Source organism: Ptiloglossa arizonensis, chromosome 1 (genome assembly GCF_051014685.1).
Source record: "Ptiloglossa arizonensis isolate GNS036 chromosome 1, iyPtiAriz1_principal, whole genome shotgun sequence".
Classification (NCBI taxonomy): domain Eukaryota; kingdom Metazoa; phylum Arthropoda; class Insecta; order Hymenoptera; family Colletidae; genus Ptiloglossa; species Ptiloglossa arizonensis.
This window is the reverse complement of record NC_135048.1, coordinates 13,872,175-13,885,713: the sequence shown is the minus strand read 5'-3', so window position 1 is coordinate 13,885,713 and position 13,539 is coordinate 13,872,175. Positions and strand designations below refer to the sequence as shown.

The following is a 13,539-nucleotide window of genomic DNA, read 5'->3' as shown; positions in this document are numbered from 1 at the left end:
ATATATATATATACACATATATATGTATAAACGTACATATCAATCTAATTTATTAATTAAAAACTAGTGAACAATGTTGAAGGTGTTAAAAGTAAAAATAAATACAATAAACAGTACGTGTGTTCAAGTTTCTCGTACAATATTGAAAAATTCGTAGTCCTCACTGCCACCCGTGCGTCTCTATTCGAGTTTATCCTGAAACCAATTTAACTGCGAAAGTGGGGAAAAAGGAAATCATTCGAATCTTCGTTTCGATCTCCCAGGTCTCGAAGACACGGCGAACGTCGTGGTAACTCAATCATCTTGAACACCGCTTCAAGTCCGCGTGACACTTCGCACAAAAATTCATCAATTTTCAATGACGGTGAAAACGCTTCTGCCGGTTCTGCGACGTTACCGCGTATGCACCGTTCTTACTAAATTGTCCGTACAATTACATATGCAAATGAGGCGCGGCGAGATAAAACTTTTCCTGTAAATCCTCGATGGCACACATTCTCACACGGCTCCTTGAAACCCATCCTGCCTTGTTGCTCGCCCGCTGCACAGAATACAAAGAAAGATAGATCAATGCGTTCACGGACGGTTGTAGTTTTTAATCACACGGAACGGCTATTCAATACGAAAGACTTTTCACGAATAAGGAGCGTGTAACGAGCGTAACCGTGGTACACGTAACCCAAACGTGGCAAACCTTACCGCGCGACGAACCCGATAACGTGACTCGAGGCGACGCTATCACGGGGCCCGCCAGGATGCCGGTCTTTCATAAATAACGTTGTCGCTCCTCCTCCGCCCTGCGGTTACGGACGAAAGCGGTTTTTCCGACGCCGATTCCCCGAGTATTTCAATGGTCGTACTCCCACGCGCGTCCGAGCCACTTATCTGCATACGAACACGTGAAGAAACCACTCGTGCCCGTTTGTAAACACGAAACGCGCGTTTCGTTTGTCCGATTCATCGGTCACGATTCACAAGTTCGCGACAACACGCCACGTAAAAACGCGACGAAACCTCTGATGTTCGTTTGCCAATGATATTCCGATACCCGATCGTTCCGAATCGCACGGTCCTCGTGACCAAGAAATTACGTCGAAGGATCGCGTGGAACGCGCTCGAACGTATCGCGACGGGGGTGGCGATTCACTTCGACGCGATCGTCGAGCGTTTCGAATCGGCGCGCGCGATGACTCAGGTGTCGTTGAGAGAGAAAAAAAAAAAAAAAGAAAAAACAGAAGATACAAAATAATCATACGCGAGAATCGTTCAGCGAAGGGGGGGTGGGGCTTCCCTTTAATCACCAATTAATTGCATTCTTGCGAACGATGCCTGGATACCTGAGCAGATCGTTCCTCGCGATTACCTTATCTTTCTTCAAAGGCCAGAAAAGAAGCGTCATTGGCCGCGGGTCGCGTCTTTCAGTAAACGCGTGAGAGAGGAGAAGCGTGTACGTACAGTGTCGGTAGCGCACACGTACGTTAAGGCCACATAGTCGGTTATTATGTAGCCGATATGGCTTGAAGGCAATTAATACTATTGTTATGATTCAGACGGGTACGTCATGTATGTTTCGCGGCGATGCGATGCCAGCCTTCGGTCAGTGTTCTACTACTGGGACTTGCGGACACTCGTTTCCGTCCGGGACACTTGTACGAAACGTGCACCATTCCGCGAGCGTTTAGTGGCTCTGAAGAACGTCCCGAGAAATGCACTCTTTCTGAACGCCGGTCGGTTTCTAACGTTCGTCGTTGCGCCTGTTGAGCATAACACCGATAAATGTATTTCGTCTACGATCTCTGATTTCTTTTTTTTTTCGAAGTGTTCAAACAGAAGACATGGAATACAGTGACAGAACTTAAACATATGGTAATCGCAGCTGTAATTGTGTAAACGTATGGCCGCGGTAACTGGGTCCGTTGGGAAGGAAACAATGATAACACTGAGCGTTCGTGGAAACCGTGGCACGATTCTTTGACTCTTCTTGCAACGGGAAGTGTGCACCGATGACGTAGGGTAAGACTTGGCAACAGGCGTCCGGTGTTCCAGAGGCATAGAAATTTGAAAGAAGCAGGAAACAAAGAGACGCCGACGATGTCGAACAATAATCTCGGTTCGTTCGCTGAAAAGGATACTACAAATAGAAACAGTGTTCTGTTCGATCATGATCATGAAAAGCACGACGATAAAGCAACGGGCGACAAGTACGGGAGAAATAATGCAGTTTCTACGCGCAAGAGTACCGAAGAGATAGCGGGAAAGTTAAATAAATATACCCAGATCGATCTTACACAATTTTCTTACGGTAATCAGCGATCGAGACCAACGTCTATCGCTTATTTGGCGAAACAGGCACAGACGAGCGACCCTAGTTACTCCTGTTACAATTCAAAGAGCACGTTATCACCGTCTCAAAGTGAATTAGTCCTATCACCTAGAAACAGGCACAATCGTTATGTGGCCTTAGATATGAGATCAATGAGCAGCCTTCCGTTTTCGAGTCCCTATTCGAACAGTCCTATCTCAGGGAACAACGTTCCGTACACTTATTGCTGTACGTGCGCAGGATCACAGGTACCAGCAACACCTTCTTCTCATCATACGGAGGAGCAAAACGGTCCCGAGGGCCTCTCATGGAGAAGACTTCACATGAGCAAAGCTAAATTGAAAGCCACTGCAACAACATCAGAACTGTTAAGTGGATTCGCCATGGCAAGTATTTACTACCGTTTGTAAACGTACATTTGGAAAATAAATATGCGATCACAATGATTAGATATTATCGTATATTTTTAATAACGTTAAACATCGTCGTGGTAATATTAACGAATCGATTCGCGTTAAATCGAGACGCACTGTTTCATAATATGTACACGATATGATTAACGACGCGTAACTATGAAACACCGATAGAATAATAGGATGCATACGATTTGTTAAGTGTCTTTGAAATTAAACATTTATGAAGGCATAAATTTCAAGTATTTGCTGTAGGAATTTCTTGATTGAGTTAATGTTCCAAGAAAACCTGAGGTTGTACGAATAGAAAATCCGCAGGGGATTACACAACGTTTCCTGAAAATCATTAAATGGACGCGGACGACAATTCCATGTAATCTTCGACCACATCTATGATTATATAAGACAAATATCACTTTCTTTGACAATGTATCACGCGGTGACGTTAACGAAATTCGTTTTAGAATATCTGATCAATGGTGCTTAAATTACGAAGCACGATTCGGCAAAGAAAACATACATTTAACGAGAACATGTAAAGAACGAGTATCGTATTCGTAATTATGCGCATACGTACGGCTACAAGCAAAGTACAAAAGTTCTAGGAAATACTTGCTTTTAATTTGGGCATCAGTGTTTCGCAAACCTTTTATCTTTTTTTGTTCTCAACTTTCAGGTGGCTATGGTAGAACTACAAATAAACGAGCCAACTGCAGTACCAGAATGGCTGTTTGTGATGTTCGCCGTTTGCACGACCGTTCTAGTATCAGTACACATCTTTGCTCTAATGATAAGCACGTATTTATTACCCAATATTGAAGCCATCAGTAAACTTCAGGTATCACGACTCGTAACGGAATCTCCGCACGAGAGAATGCGTGGCTTTATAGAATTAGCTTGGGCATTTTCCACAGTGCTTGGACTGTTTCTCTTTTTAGTGGAAGTAGCTATATTGTGTTGGGTAAAGTTTTGGGATTACTCATTTACGGCCGCGACTGCCAGTACCATCATAGTAATTCCAGTCCTCATAGTATTTATAGCTTTCGCTGTTCACTTCTATCACTCATTGGTAGTTTATAAGTGTGAAACCTCTGTGACTGATATGAACGAATTAGAGAGTATAAAAAGGAATTTAGATAACGTGAGAATGGGGCAAAGCAGTGTATAATTACAGGCTTGTATGATACAATAACTTCAGATTCTGTAAAAAAATTGCCATTTTTCACATTACACGAATGCATACATATCAGCTGCGCACTGAATATATTGTTGTTTCCTAAAATACGTACGAGACTGTACATCGTTTACTCATACTCTGTAACATAGTATTGTAATCGTTAAAAATTAAATATTGTACTTAAAATAAAATATATACGACGCTATTAATATGTACATAACAGTGATAGAAAAAGAACACATATAAGTTTATTCAATAACTTTACTTTTTTTTTTTTAACACGATCACGTGAAAATAATCGTGTTTTATTATATATAAAAATGTACATAGCTGTACACATGCAAGTCAAGAATTGCAACAGTACAAGCAAAGTGCTCTTAGTATATTAGCTATATTATTTAGCATTTAATTAGGTTCTATTTACGACTTAATTCCCAATTCTTCTTTAAATGTGTTTCTTGTTTGCTTCGCCTTTATCGTACGTCATATCGCTAATATATGAATTTTTATTTTGTCACTTAGTTTGTGGGAAAACTGAAGGACAGTTGAGTACTCAGTTTATGTACATGCTTTCGTTCCAGAACTTGTTATCCTAGTCAAATAAATTATTTTTTTCAGACTTGAAGACTCTCATTAATCAAAGTGCGGCTCGTTACTTAAGCTATAAAAGGGAAAATATATAATTTTATCCACCTTTCATTTTCACCATAAACTAAGTTATGATCTTATAATTGATATTTTCTACTTATTTTATGTTTTAAATTCTGTCTGTACAAAAAAATGATATGAATCAAAGGAAGAATTGTAATTAAAGCAAGGGCATAATACAAATGTTTTCCTACAAAAGTGTTTTACAGACGTTCCTGTAATAATAAGAAACAGTGAAAAGTATCTTATATTGCACAACACCTCTAATCACGTACTTGTTTTAATTAAAATGTTCGACTTAATTTAAATTTACAAAATTGATTTGTCGTTTTATACAATGAATTGAATATTCAATTACAGGATTGGCGCGAAATCGTCAATATGAAAAATTAATGTATAGAGTTAATAGTATGTACATTGGAAGAAAAAAAATTAAACGTACATCACAGAAGAATGAACCCTGTATTGTAATGTACGTTAATTCATTCAAAAACAAGAATGATTACAATGAACTATAAAATGAGTCTTAAGCTTTCTGAAATCTAATAAAACCCATTTAGATTTACCCGCCTTGAGGATGATTAAAAGTCTTCGTTTCTGTTTTTGTAACGGACGTAATTAAAATATATTTTTATCACTTGTGTCCTTATCTTATAAGTGAAATAGATATTTCTTTTACTCGTAAAAAATTTCTTCTACAGGGCGTGTAATGAATAAGAAAAAACTGCTTGTGCTATGGACAGGTAAATGAATAAAGTATGGGAAGAATCACAGTTTTATACAAAAACTAATTATACCGTATCAAAAAGAATATTTTATGTGTAAGTTATTACTATTTCGTATAAACTGTTTAAACTGCTTGAATTGCGTTAACGTAAAAAATATATCTATATAAATGAATTTTTAAGGTGGATTAAAGCAATTAGGTTTTGTATAACACTATTTAACATCAATCGATTGGTATTATCAAATAAGGCTGAAATGCTTAAGACAAACAGGTTGTAAAAATTTTGCTAATGAACATGATTGCAAATATAACATTTTTTTCCCCATACTATGGATTAAATTTCACTTTCTAAGTCAATATACAAGTGTACAAGTTACATTACTTTAGTCGATACTGTATAACTGTACCCAATAATTTATAGCTTCTAATACCATTATACCTTTCTAAATGCAAAACAGATTATATTAAAAAATGTTACTAATATTTTTAAAATATTTTTATCCATAAAATATATTCACAGACTACGATTCAAATATACATATAATTTGTTTGTAAGTTTTAGAACGTGATGGATAAAGTATTAAAAAAGCAAAAAGTAAATACCTAATCCATTTTTGCATCTAATTTACACATAATATGCTATAAATTGTATAAATATTATGAAAGCAATCATTATTCGGATTGTGTCACATTATACTATATCGTATTATATAATATGTTATTTCATATTATATCAATCTATAGTACTATAAAGTGATACAACAAAAATTAAACAAAAATAATCGATTGTTTTTGTGAGACCTCGCAATAAATTGGCTTTCGTACAATATTATTTTCAGTCTTGTTTTTAAATAAACATATAAAGTCTTTCTGATGCCTATCCATAGCAAGAGCTTGGTTAAAAAACTCTATTTCGCAATAATAAACTCTTTCTTATCTTGAGACAGTTCTTGAAAATCAAGACGTAAATATGCAATTCATTTTTAATAATACAGAGCTACAACTTCCACTTTCATCTTTTCTAAAACTGTTCTCAATGTTTGGTCATGCTATACAAAGTTAGCAAGACGTTTGGCAAGTTGAAATGCTTGCTGTTAATCCTAATAACAAACTGTAAATTTTAACTCTTAAATTTATAAAAACGAAAATTTATATACAAGTTTGCATAAACGATGCTTTGTTCGATACTAGCCCCAAGTAAAAGAAAGTCACAACCTACACACATACATTCACTAGATCTTCATAGAAATCCTTGAATAATTATCAAATTACTCTATTCATAACTACATGTTACATACAATTATTCTGATATCCATTGAACAATAAATTAAAAAGAAACTTTCTGCACAGAGTATCACACACATTTATAACGGAGTTAGAGCGAAATTATTAATATGTAAACACATTATTAGTTCAATGTAGTCAAAAAAAAATCTGATTTCAACCATCAAAAATTTGTATGGTAATCTTGTTGTAAAACTAAAAAAACATATTTCTGTTTTTAAGTGAAATTCACAACACATTTTAGTATACTTACTAAATTGTGTGACAATAATCGATATCATTTATTTTACCTACTATATATAGTTCATTTGTTTACTCAACATCAAATTCAAGTCACAAAAAGAATACCAACAATGTATTTGCAGTGGTTCTAAATGCCATTTTCGAAAATTTTTTTGTCTTCCAATTTAGAAAAGAGACTTTTCCACTGCTTACATTGTACTCCTAGTATTATGTTAAATCAATCTCATAATATGTTACATCTTTAGTTACACTGTAAATTACTCGCATTGTTCTCTAAATGCATAATTGTAATTTGCATTGTGGCATTAAAAGATGTATATCGTGTATAGAAAAAAATTACTTACATTAAATGACATTGATAAAAATAAGGACATGATGATAAGTGACAACAGGATTCATACAAACAGTTTTCCTCCCATAATGTGTAATATACACAAACTCATGACTCTTGTCAAACTTCCATGTGCTTAGAAGGTTGTTGAGATATGAATGGTTCACTCCACATTCGACGTAAATCTCCCTGTAGCAACGTAGTTAAACAATTTAGTATAACTACGTAAAAGTACAATAAAAGAGAAAGCTATTATTTCAAAATTACCTTCAAGTATGCCATTGTAAGTAGTGGCAATAAGGTGAAGGGCACAAGGTACAATAAGGCAGGCTGCGCAGCTTTGAACACCTCAGAGCATACAGTAGCAGTAAGTAAACCAAGAAAATAACCGATCAGGGAACAATGAAAATAACTAATGCGATTAATGTGACGCGGTGGTGGAACTCCCGTTTCGCAACCGCCAGGCAACAGTTGCGTTTTTTTATATGCATCGTACCGTAAAACGAAACAAAGCAAAAGACCAGGCATCACAACATCACCGAGGCCTAACATCGAAAAATGTCCTGCTTGATGCATTGATGGAAAAACTAACTTTCCAGGCAGCGGAAGTTTTGGCGCTTCTCTTGCTACACCACCTAAGTGCAACCTCCTAGCCACAAGATTCACTGGATTATCTGCTTGTCTAGTTGCTACCTATTAGCAAAAAAATGTTGAAAATTGATGCTATAAATTATAGAGTACATATATATGTATATACAGGACGTCCTAGTAATCATAGAACAACCAGGAAGAAGGTGATTCTATGTAAGAAAATAAATAAAGAATATTGAATAAAATAGGTTGAATAAAATTGAATAAAATTCAAGGTTTTGTTTTTGAGAATATTGATTTTGAATACTCTCCTGGTACACGTGCATTTAATTACGTCACGATTGAGCAGATCTCGACACAGATTACTATTTACTCTTCCGTGTGTATAGAATTGCATTCATATTCTGTGATACAAATGTTATGATCTATTGTCTTACTATCTTTCAGTTTCAACTATTAGTTGCTGTGAACTAATCACAATGATAGGATACATTAAGTGAGAATGCGTGAATATGTTTCTTGCACTGAGAGTATGTGGTAATAATGCATCTGCTGCAGCTTGTACAGTAAATAATACTGAATCGGTATCATCCTGATAAATGAGTGATTCAAAGAATAGAACCAACTCTCGTCAAGTCGATGAATGTGGCTCTTTTCAGTCATTGTACAATTACGAATTATGCCGGCAGTGACAATGAATCAACATTAACGCTATTTGTAACCGACATATGGTCTGTATCAAGATCCATTCAACTACAATATAGTTAAGTGCACACGCACCAAGAATATTCAAAATCGATTTTCTCGAAAACAAAGCTTTATATAAACAAATTTTATTTTAAATTTTCTATTCAGTTTTTCACATAGAATCATCCCCTTCCCAGTTGTACCATGATTACTGAAACATCCCATATCATTTTTCTTCGCAAAACATTATTATTTAGTTAAAAAATAGTACTTTTTAAAACTCACCTTAACCATTACATTTGTGCTGAATATATAAGATGAAAAGAAAACCCAGAAGACATCGTAAATCAATAGCCCGGTTAACAGTATTGTGGACACCTTTAGACTAGGTAATCGAATGAATGCAATGAATGCTACACAAAGTCCCATACCCATTGCATCCATGAGTAGCCAATGCCCAGTTAACACCCAGATGCATACTATACTCACACTCAGTGAAAACGAAAGCAACTCTGCACCTGTAAACCTTCCACAAACACCAAAGGATATTTTATTACCATCCGAGCATGGTCTAATGATGTATTGACACATGGGCAATAGAAGAAATGCCAATGCAACTGTAGCTACAACTGCAAATAAAAAATTCATTTGGTATTACATATAATTTTGTTACACGTATAAATAAACAAATTGTATTTGTCTTTAGTTCCAATTATTCTTTTACAAAGAGCATAATAATTATAAAGTATGTATGTTTTGTAAAACTTACTAGCTGTACAGATTGCCACAAGCATCTGCATGCTGTCGAAAAAGAAAAACATGACGAGCAGAGAAATGGAAGCACAGAGAGGTAGACACAGAGCGTGCATTGTATTTAGGGTTTGAACTCTTCCATTAGCACCATCCGCATTCGCTGTGCTACTGTTACTCAATATTCCAGTCAATAAATTACTACGTTCCTTTTCCTTTTCCCTTTCTCTAGCTTCCTGTTCCATGTTTAAAGATCGGAAACTGCCATAGACTATCAATAAAATCGATATTAGGAAAGTGGATATCCTAGATGAATCCATTATGGTATAAGCCCTAAAATCAGTTTTAATCATACTGAATATGTTTGTAATTTATGTTTGTAGTTTATCTGTATTGTAAACAGAGACTAACCACTGGTAGTCAACTTGATACGTGGCCATTTTTAAAAATGCCTGGCCAAAGCATGAAACGCTACGCTAGGACACCTTCTGACATTTAGATGTCCTATTTGAAAGTGCTTCCTGATCGCACTAACCTACATCAGAGATCATCTGTAATTGCTGTAACAATAATAATTTAACATTAGTTACATGCAAATTTTTAAATGAAAGACACAGTGCATAGACTGTACCTGTAATGCTGTGCATTCAACATTGTCAGTAATGAAATTAGGCCTTGTGGAACTTCGGTCACCCCCTTTGGAAAATAAAATAGAAATGTTATGTTGTTGATACTGAACAATAACAAAATAAGGCAACAACGATTACTGTAGAAGATATTACATGAAACAATGAAATTCTGACATCTAGAAACGGAACATAAAAAAACAGCACTGTTCCAGGGGGTCAATTGGTCCTAAGGCATCACGTAATTAACGTGGCAGTCATTGCAGTGTGAGCGAATGCATTCAAAATGCTCACTATAAGTCCTAACGATTTACACGCACGATTAAGAATTACCCAGAAATTACACGCGGAAGACACTTTCGTACGACCACTTTCAAACTTTCGCTGCAATCGTTCGTGACCGAACCGAACGCAATTCGACTATAACAATAGTAACTGGTATTGTTCACCTATGACATATTACTGTTAACGGTATGATCACCATAACCCCGTTCTCGTTTAATCAGACTATTGCAGGTGAACAAGCAGATCTTGAAAAGAATCGAGAATCATTTGTAAAACATAGACGTTCACCATTTTGGTAAACAGAGGGGTCACGTGACCAGCGCTGGCCCCAAGAGGTTGCTACTCCCTTACCCCAGATTATTTCCCGACGCGATATTTTGGTGATCCACGCGTCTCACCTGGGAGGTCCGAAGTCTGGGCCCTTCGTAGGCTCTCTCATCACCTCATATGCACGAACACGGCTCGCGTAATATTGAGGAATTCGTGAGGTGATATGAGAAAATACAAACGAGAGAAATATATATTACCGCGCGATCGGTCAAATACCACAGTTAACTATACACAGGTCAACTGCTGGTTGACAGGCGCAGACCTGCGTCAAGCTCCTCTACTGGGTGTTCGAAACGCATTAACTTTAAGGAATTAATACGTGTGTATGACGACGAGCAAAACGTATGTTCGCTTTGTTTGTTTTTACTAATTCAAAATATTTTTTTTTGAATAAATAGCGCTACTTGCTTTACGTAATTAAAGTTTGATAGGATATTTTGTTTGTTGATTTCAGAAATAAGGAGCTATTCCCGATGATGAATCTCGTTTTACGACACGCGATAATCAGCACTTAAAGCTGCGTTTTGTTATATAATTAACGTAGATTTTCAGTTATACATATTATTTATATAACATTGTAAGAAAGACACTTATGTTATTTAAATTACAAAAAGTCGAGGAAGGCCAAGCGAAATAAATGCTAATTTGTATCGATTGCGTTGTCTTATTCTTTGTTATAAATAAAATAGATGATATTTGTTACAATTACTTTGTTATATTTACCAAATTCGAAAAAATAACTTACATTCGGTAGGTATGATCTCCTCAGATGAATCGTTTCACTTGAGAAAAATATCATAAGGGAAAGGCTTGTTTCACACGGCAACTTCTTAGGAGCTTCACAATATTGCCCACGATCTCTAAACGAAACCTATATCATCAATTGTCTGAACAAATCGTACAACATACGAATTTTGAGAGTGTCTCCTTTCCATTTTGCAATATATAAATTTGCATATATTGTGGATAGTTATATGTTGCATGTGCTTGCTTGTGTATTGGTAATATATTTATCAAGTACAGAAATTTGAATCGTAAGATTGGCTATATGTATTTTTGATTGAAATATTTTAATATTTCTTAATTCGATAAGAAGATTCAATTGACGAGGTTAAAGAAACAATATTAAATCACTTTATCGATTATGTGAAAGTGAATATCAACGTTACCGACTTAGTCTTTCTGCTTGATCACTTATAGCTATTGCCCGGCATAACAAGTGTACGTACTCACAAAACAAGTATAAACGTATAAATAAAAATTGAGTATACAAAAGTATACGAATAAATGTAATAAAAATATATGAAGATAAAATTAGATAATATTCAAGGATAACAATTTGTAGAGCGCGCGTCCTCGGTCCCTTCCTAGCATACTGTCACTGTCCCTTCACTTGTGTACATGCAATGATGGATACGTATACATATACATGACGCAAGCGTCTGGTAGCTCGGTTTAATTGTTGCCGAATGATTTGGATTTTCTTGAAAATTTGTTGAAATTCTTATATTTAGAACTTTCTTTGTTTTTATTTGTGGCTACCTGTTGCACCCTTATCTTTCTCACATTACAATTTTGATTTAGCGTGAGCTTTGATATTGATTTCGATCTCAATTTTAGTTTTTTGTATCTCTACGTTTATCAATTTTTCCTTCAATTTCTTCGTCGTTTTAGATCTTAACTTTATTAATAAATAAGAATTGAAAGAAAGCAAAAGCTTACGACATCGATAAAATTAAATAGAATATCAATACACGCGAAGTCTAGAACAAACCTCAGCCTTATATAGTAAACCTATGGAAGTTCGTATTACATTAAAAGTACCGACCCCATGAAATATTATTGATTTGCAGCGCACTCTACGTTTATGGGCATTGACTGTGGAAACCACATTAAACTAACGACTAAAGTCGGTAAACATAAATGTAGAAAACTCGTTGCTATACCTCGTCGGTGTTCTATCAACTTTGTCAATTTTAGAAAATATTTAACAATAAGTTCCATCCATTCTTATAGTTTTATATTAAAATAAATGAGAATTGGACCATTTTAACGATATGAAAGCAAATGGAATTTGGAATAATTTAGCAAGATGTTAGAGTAAAGTTACAATTATGGACCTTAACAATATACTATAATTTTCCAAGTTCTATCTTTTCTCAGAATTATGTATGTAAAAATTAAAGAAATATTTTTACATTTCATTAAAATATACAAAGTTTCATACATTTCTATGCGTTATAAAAGTTTTTTATGTTACAATAGTATATTTATTTTTATATTTTAAGAAACTATTCTAAATTCGTAACCGATTACCATATCTTACCATGAAGAGGTTACTGCGAGTGGAGACTTGAATGAAAATCGATAGAATCAAAGTTTTATCGATCTCTTTGTTTAATTCTACCAAGTAATTATTTTGGCAAATAAAATGAAAGAAAATTGAAAAAAAAACTATAGTCAGTCTCGTTTTTTTTTAGTAAATCTGATTAAAGAAAAAATGATCAACGCCTCTGAAACAGGTGTCAGTTGTTTACATAACAGAGGTGACCGGGGTGAGAAACGAGCGAGCCAATCAAAATAAGCTACGTATTTAATGATTGACAAAACACACTGATTTATACACGTTAGCCTTAAAACTGACTTAGCCTTAAAAAAGTTCCCTTTTTTTCGATGAATTCTTTTAACGAACCACGTAAGTAAAGAGTAAACAAATTTTTTAATTTACATTATCAAGGAATGCTAAATCTTATACGTTCAAGGAAATCCCTATCAAAGAAAAACAAATTTATAAAAGTGAATTAATTAAACAAAATATTTAATTATAATGATAACAAACAAAAAACAATAAACAATTAAACCAAATATCTTATCATAAATTATTTTCATGCAATGTCACAACTTACTATATAAGCGCTTCTTTCGAGGATACATTTAGCTACAGATTGATTCCAGATATACTCTAGGAATCAATTTTTAGGAATAATGAGAAGTTAAGTAAACGATTAAGAATATGTTACCTTTTTTCTATAAATCTTCTTGATTCGTTGTAATATGTTGAAATAAGGAAACTTCTATAAGAATGAAAAAATAAAACGGGTAACCGATTAAGTACGGTTGCTGT

General features: G+C 34.9%; 2 protein-coding genes across 7 annotated transcripts; one reads left to right on the top strand and one right to left on the bottom strand.

The window, feature by feature from the left end:
• Position 1: 1 nt before the first annotated feature.
• Sppl (signal peptide peptidase-like protein) lies at positions 2-10,650 on the bottom strand. Of its 6 annotated transcripts, none has more exons than XM_076314876.1 (9): positions 9,957-10,427; positions 9,806-9,870; positions 9,586-9,734; positions 9,194-9,528; positions 8,710-9,053; positions 7,643-7,839; positions 7,414-7,494; positions 1,364-7,335; positions 2-541 (listed from the first exon to the last, which is right to left on the bottom strand). In XM_076314876.1, exons 3-7 carry the CDS (start codon positions 9,612-9,614, stop codon positions 7,416-7,418), a joined length of 984 nt encoding a protein of 327 aa, XP_076170991.1. In that variant the 5' UTR covers positions 9,615-9,734; positions 9,806-9,870; positions 9,957-10,427; the 3' UTR covers positions 2-541; positions 1,364-7,335; positions 7,414-7,415. The 6 variants fall into 6 exon arrangements, with proteins under 6 accessions (XP_076170991.1, XP_076170954.1, XP_076170973.1 ...); XM_076314839.1 differs by having other exon boundaries at positions 1,364-4,574; positions 7,160-7,335; positions 7,414-7,839; positions 9,957-10,423; XM_076314858.1 differs by having other exon boundaries at positions 1,364-4,505; positions 7,160-7,335; positions 7,414-7,839; positions 9,957-10,423.
• On the top strand, positions 1,439-5,526 carry LOC143148494 (calcium release-activated calcium channel protein 1). Its single transcript, XM_076314884.1, has 3 exons — positions 1,439-1,727; positions 1,820-2,709; positions 3,413-5,526. The coding sequence occupies exons 2-3, from the start codon at positions 2,092-2,094 to the stop codon at positions 3,902-3,904; spliced, it is 1,110 nt and encodes a 369-aa protein (XP_076170999.1). The 5' UTR covers positions 1,439-1,727; positions 1,820-2,091; the 3' UTR covers positions 3,905-5,526.
• Positions 10,651-13,539: the final 2,889 nt, after the last annotated feature.

Excerpts from the sequence above, each read along its gene's own strand:
- LOC143148494 (XM_076314884.1), top strand. The coding sequence starts at position 2,092 with ATGTCGAACAATAATCTCGGTTCGTTCGCTGAAAAGGATACTACAAAT. Across the intron at positions 2,710-3,412 it reads TGTTAAGTGGATTCGCCATG|GTGGCTATGGTAGAACTACA; the intron begins GCAAGTATTTAC and ends CTCAACTTTCAG.
- Sppl (XM_076314848.1), bottom strand. The coding sequence starts at position 9,614 with ATGGCCACGTATCAAGTTGACTACCAGTG. Across the intron at positions 9,529-9,585 it reads TATCAAGTTGACTACCAGTG|TATGATTAAAACTGATTTTA; the intron begins GTTAGTCTCTGT and ends AAACATATTCAG. Across the intron at positions 7,840-8,709 it reads GCACAAATGTAATGGTTAAG|GTAGCAACTAGACAAGCAGA; the intron begins GTGAGTTTTAAA and ends TTTTGCTAATAG.